The sequence below is a fragment of the Athene cunicularia genome (assembly GCF_003259725.1).
Source record: "Athene cunicularia isolate RWA chromosome 24 unlocalized genomic scaffold, athCun1 chr24_part1, whole genome shotgun sequence".
NCBI lineage: Eukaryota > Metazoa > Chordata > Aves > Strigiformes > Strigidae > Athene > Athene cunicularia.
The window spans coordinates 152,271-158,515 of NW_020799132.1; the positions used below are offsets into that span (position 1 = coordinate 152,271).

Genomic DNA, 6,245 nt, shown 5'->3' on the forward strand with positions numbered 1-6,245 from the left:
GGGAGGGGGGCGGGGGGGAGGGGGGGGAAGACTTAGGGTTAGTTAGAACTAATTAAAGCAAAGGCAAGACAAGCAAAACCCTTCCCTTCTTGTGTGCTCTGACTGAACCTGACTGGGGCTGTGGGTAGCCAGAGGGAGCTGGAAACCTTGCAGCTCTCTGTACAAGTCCTCTCTCTCTCTCGCTCGCTGTAAACGCACCACAGCCTCCGGTGCTTCTGCTGTTGGAGACACAATTAGCTTTGTTCTTAAAGCTAACTCAGGTCTTGGTCTAAAGTGTAGGTAGGGGGTCGGTTTGGTTTTAAAGACACATATTGCTGTATGTTTTTCAAAGCAGAACCTGGATCTTAATGTGGTAGAAAAAATCACTGGAAATCTTGCCAATTATTGCTGAACGATAAAGGGGCAAAGTTAAAATTACTTAAGATTTTTTGGGAAAGGATGCCCAAAAGCTTATACTTGGAATATTACTTTGTTGTCTTGCTCTTATGTTAGCCGTCTCTCTGCAGTTCCAGATCTGTTCTGCTGTCTTACTGCTACTACAGCTGAAGCAAGAAAGTGGGTCCTTTCTGGTTTCGTGTTACTGTTCAGGAGCTTCAACTCTAGCTGGTATTTTTCCCTCGAGGCTGCAGAAACGCAGAGACTCGTGCCCGTTGTTTTAGTGCTGGCAAGCACAGCTGTGACCCTTCCTAGATGAAATTTTGGTTTACCCAAGCTATCAGGTTTTAGGAAACCAGGAAATTTAAATGTAGCCCTCCAGAAGTGAGGTTGACCTTTTCCTCCTGTTTTCTGTCCCCATTCCCACTTGCTTTGTGTTACTTTCTGTTTGAAATGGGAGGGAGTCAATACATGGACCGCCCATTCAAGTTTTTGGAGGGTCGGTGTGTTTTGGGGTGCTGGTTTTATTTTTCCCGATTCTTCAGCAGTATTGTCTTAAGAGTTGTATACAGCTGTCATGGCGATGTTGTGCTAGCAGATGTCCCGCGTGGGGACAGCCCAAAGCTACCTAAGCCGAGCAGGGCAGGAACAAAAGTGCCTCCGGCCACCCTGAGTGGGCATCTGGCAGAGCTGTGGCTGATAGAAAGCTAACGAACCCTGGAGGTTGGAGAAAATGTGACGAAGCTAAAAAGCCGCCCGCAGATGTTTTTCGGAGCTGCCCTCTCACGGGCAGCTGGGTGGGGGCCCGGCAGCCAGCCAAGGTCGGCCCAGCGCAGGCGCTGGAGGAGTTCCTTTGGTAGCGCTCGTTCAGAGTCAGCCTGTGGCTCTGTCTTGGGGGCAGATGAAACTCGTTGGAGATGAACCTGTAAGAGACCGGGTGCTTTGCTACACGAGTCTCACGGGCACAGTCCTGTGCCTCAAAGAGTGGTAAAAACCCCCTCAGCAACCCGAATGTGGCAGCCCAAGCTGTGAAGGGGCACTCCCCCGGTGCGTGGGGAAGCCCAGGGGCTGCCAGCTTCTGGCTACGGGAGGTGCCGGGGCTGTGGCGGCTGCGTGGCTGCAGTGCGTCCCGTGTCACAAAGGGGCAGTGGTGCAGCACCCACTCAGCAATTGTGACGTCACCTGGCCAGGACCTGGTACCCGAAAAGCGGGCTGGGGAAGTCCAGTTGGGCTGAGCTGGCCTTCGGGAGAACTTGGCTCCTTCCTTTGGTACCCGAGTGCCTCCTTTTTTCCAGGCATTTCTCCGTTTACTTCCCATTTCTCTCAGCTTCCACCCTCTGCCAAAGGTAATTGTGATTTGACTTTCAGGACAGATCGTGAGTGTAGGTAGCTGGGGCTAAAAGGGCCTTTGGAATTGCTGTCAGCCGGAGTCCTGTGACAGGGACAGCAGGGCCATCAGCCTGCAGCTCGGCAGCAGTTACAAGTACCACTGAAACACTTTGGGTGGCGGCTGCTGTTCTGTGGGTTGCGTTTGAGGGGTTTTAACCATTTTGATGATCTGCGATTATTTCGGGGGGATCGGGGATTTGCGCTGATCTTCTCTTTCGGGAGAGCACCCTGACACCCTTTGCCATCCAAAGCGTCTCGCTCTGTTCCCAAGAGGAGCGATGGCCACAATGGGGCACGACTCCCGGGAGTAACGGCTTCCCCAGCAGGTTTGGCAACAGACGTGGCTGGTGCTCCACCCTGGAGTGCTGATGTGCTGACAAGCTAGAGTGAATTCTGGGGCCTCTCCTGATCGCAGCCAGACTGACCCAGGTGTTTTCAAGGAAACAGGAAAATGTGTCTCCTCACTCCTCGGCCACTAGTACAAGCCTTTGAAAGGTGTCATTGCTCTTAGAAAGATCTGGCCTCAGCGGGGTCACCTTCTGGGCTAGATACTTGCTTGTTTTCGCCACCTCACTATCAGGAAGAGGGAACACTTGAGCTGAGAATCCAATTCCAGACTCCAGAGGGAAGGGAAGGTAGCCCGAGGCACAGAAATCAGGGCATGGGTTTGTTGGACTTTTGGCAAAGAAAGCAGGGGAACAGGTGATGTTCCCAACTGTTCCTTGTCCCGTACATGTCAATGGCAGCTTCCGGCGATGTTTCTGGGCTGGATGTAGAGCTGGTTGTACTGAGAGCTCCTGTAAAGAACTCGACTTTTCAGTAGGCTTTCAGGCAAGCATATGGTGTCATCTCTTTTCAAATGTCCTTTCCTTGCAGTCCTTGCCGAGGAAATGGCTCTGCCACAAAGGATCCCCATTGTCCCAGCGACGATTTGCATGGAATGGCAGCAGCGGCAGGGGCCTGGAGCGGGACTGCACAACCTGGGCAATACGTGCTTCCTCAACTCCGTCCTGCAGTGCCTGACGTACACGCCCCCTCTGGCCAACTACCTGCTCTCTCGGGAGCACAGCCAGTCATGTGAGTGCTTTTAGGAACATGTCCCCGCAAATCTGTTGGGCACTTCCCAGGGATTCCCAGAATCTGGGATCTGATTTAGCAGAAAACCGGCCCTTCTTTCTCAACCCCCGCAGTGGGTGTGCTTTGAACGCTCAAGCCTCGAAGCCGCTTGTTCATGCCTTCAGAAAGGCACACCTCTACCTGGCCCTGGGTCTTGGTCCCCGTTCCTGCATATTAAACGCTCTTTGCTTATGGCACAGAAAGGTTTTGACAGTTTACTGTGCCTCTGAAGAACGTTCTCGACACACTAGAGTCTCCCGGGTTTGTTGGGACATTGGCACCTTGGGAGAAGAGGGTGGAGGCTGTTCTTACAACGTCAAGATCTCCCTTAGGTTTCCTATCGCTGGCTATGGGTGTGTTGCTAACCTGAGAACCTTCCCTCCCTCCCTCCCTCCCTCTTCAGGTCGTTGGCAAGGCTTCTGCGTCATGTGCAGTATGGAAAAGCACGTTCACAAGGTCCTGCATTCCTCAGGCAGTGCCATCGAGCCTTGGGCTATCATCAGTGTTCTCAGACGTAAGTCATTTCAGGGGCTTTTACAAGGTTTGTTTCCATTCTTGTAGGAGAGAACTACTAACTTCTTCTTTCACAGGAATAGGAGAACACTTTGAGCCTGGCATGCGGGAAGATGCCCATGAATTCTTACGCTGCACTGTCGATGCCATGCAGAGAGATTGTCTGAGCAAGTAAGTACAAGCAAATCACCTTTTCAGTATTCCCGAGCCCTTGGGACACCTTGATGCACTCCCATCAAGGAAGCCCTATGCCCAGAGCTTACAGTCAGAGCAAAACTCTTGGAGGAGCTAACTCTCTGCCTTACCATTGATTTCCAGCCTGGACTTTGCTTCGCCATCAGATACCGTTGTCCAGCAAATATTTGGGGGCTTTCTGAGATCCAGAGGTACTTTTCCACAACTATTGCTCTTCCTTGGGATTGTCTGTGTCCTTCTGTCTGCCTCTGATAAACAGCTGGTGGTGTGACTGGCATAGTAGCTCTGAAGGACGTAAACGGGCACAGTCAGTTGCCTTTGCCTATCGCTGAGCATTTCCATTTGCCTTCCAGTCACGTGCTGGAGCTGCAGCGCGGTTTCCGATTCCTACGAGACCTTCCTGGATATTCCTTTGGATATAGAAGTAAGAGGGTTTGCAACTTTGCTTCAAGACGTCCCAAGGCCCTTGTAGCTTTCCAGAATCAATAGAGTTGACTTAGAAGCGTATGCTGCGAACACCAGAGAGCCTGGTGGTGGGTGGGATGTGGGATGGACGGTGTCCTCCTGGGAAGGCTGCGGCAGTGCTCTCCCTGGAGGTGCTGGCCTTAAGCTGAACAAGTCCTCACTTCCCTCCCTGCACCCTTGATATAGTCTCAGCCTTCCCTTTGCCCTCCCTCAACACCCGTCCGGCTCCTAGGCTGGTGGGTTGTGTTGTTTTTGTGACTGATGACCCTGCACACCACCGGCAGCTCAACGGAGCGGTGGCGCAGAGATGTAGCTCTTGGTAGCCCTGGGGATCCCTGGGAAATGAGGGGAATGTCGAGCATAATACCCTTGTTCTGCCTCCTCCTGGACGCTGCTTGAGCATCATCTAGCTGGGGTTTTGTGTGAACTCCTAGTCAGTGTTTGGGCGAAGGTATCTCCCGCAGCTCAGCGCTCTCCTTTCTCACTCCTCCAGGCAGCCTCATCTGTCAGCGCAGCTCTGAAGGACTTTGTGAAACCCGAGAGGCTGGGCGGCACAAACTGCTATAAATGTAGCAGGTAGGACGACTACTAGCGACATACTAGTGCTAGATCGTGCGTGCAGGCGCTGCATGTCATCTCTCATAGGTCATCTTTTCACACAGGTTTAATGCACCGTAATGAGACGCAGCTTTTTTTCTGATATGGCCTTATGGCACTGCACAGCCTTAAAATAGTGTGAGGATGTGTGAGCCAGGAAAGCTTGTCTGGCCTTCTTGGGGCAAGACGGGGTGCATCTCAGCACGTGGCTCTGTGCTTGCTTTCCAGGTGCAAAGAGATGGTGACCGCCTCCAAGAGGTTTACAGTCCACTGCACGCCCAAGGTTCTCACGCTGTGTCTGAAAAGATTTGACATTTTCACTGGAAGGAAGATCAGCAAGGTGTGTAGGCACTTGGAATGCCACTTTCTCTTCCTTCTGCAGAGCAGGAGATTTCCCAAGGGAGCGTGCTTTTTGCCAAGTGTTTCGTGCGGAGTTCTTCCTGTTTCCTTCCGGGGAGAGGAGAGTTCCCGTGGGAAGACAAGCACGTACTCTGCTCCGACAGAGCTGCTCCTGCCACCCAGAGCATGACACGTTGCTTTAGGGAACACCAAGTGTTTGTGAGCCCCAGAGATGTGTTTGTACACCTCTGGGCGCTGGTCTTGGAAGGTTATTTCCTGCAGTATTTCAGCATCATGTCTGAGCCCTGCTGGTCTCTCCGTAGGTGGTGGAGTATCCCGAGACCTTGGATCTTCGCCCATACATGTCTGAGACAGGCGGAGAACCGCTCCTCTACTCCTTATATGCTGTCCTGGTACACGGCGGTGACGGCTGTCACACAGGACACTACCACTGCTATGCAAAGGTAAAGAGCAGCTTCCTTCCAAACGAGGGAAGAGCGTGTGCTGGGGAAGACAAATGTTCATGGCAGTGTTACTGGCAGCCAGGGTTGTGGGGGAGAAGGTCTCCTTAGGGGCTGGATTGGATTTGTTCTGATGGACTCTTGGCTCTGTCGTTTTCTGCCTGTGTTTTTGTTGAAAAAGAGGCGGTTTGTCTCCAGATATTGATGCCTTTTTTACAGGCCAGCGATGGGCTCTGGTATATGATGGACGATACGTTTGTGGGGAGTTGTGACATCGAGACAGTCCTCAGTCGGCAAGCCTATTTACTGTTTTATGTCAGGTAAAAACAAGTCTTCAAATGTGCTTGGAATACATCTCCTTTTCCTGGCTTGGATTTTTTTCTTCTCCTCCTCTTTCTTTCTCTTCCTGTGTTTCTGCTATGGGAGACCATTACTTCCTGCACCCTTCAGCGCTGTCAAGCCCGATCTACCCCCCCATCAGTCCTTCTCTCTCCTTGCTGGGCTTGAGGTTGCTGCCCTGGTGTAAACTGCTACTTGCCTGCTATCTGAAGCTGGCTAATGTAGAGAAGTGTGCTTAAAGGGGGCCTACAGGAAAGACGGGAGGGACTCTTTGTCAGGGGGTGTAGGGATAGGATGAGGGGTAACAATTTTAAACTGGAAGAGGGTAGATTTAGATCAGATCTAAGGAAGAAATTCTTTACTGTGATGGTTGTGAGACACTGGAAGCGGTTGTCTGGAGAGCTTGTGGCTGCCCGCTCCCTGGAAGTGTTGAAGGCCCCGATGGACGGGGCTTTG

At 52.0% G+C, this 6,245-nt stretch overlaps 1 protein-coding gene across 1 annotated transcript; it reads left to right on the forward strand.

Annotated features, from left to right (window-relative positions):
- Positions 1-888: 888 nt before the first annotated feature.
- Positions 889-6,235, forward strand: LOC113488420 (ubiquitin carboxyl-terminal hydrolase 42-like). Its single transcript, XM_026863559.1, is given in 7 exon segments — positions 889-2,853; positions 3,284-3,394; positions 3,471-3,564; positions 3,942-4,012; positions 4,425-4,629; positions 4,879-4,990; positions 5,313-6,235. Coding segments are annotated over 7 exon segments (1,254 nt in total). The 5' UTR covers positions 889-2,654; the 3' UTR covers positions 5,775-6,235.
- Positions 6,236-6,245: the final 10 nt, after the last annotated feature.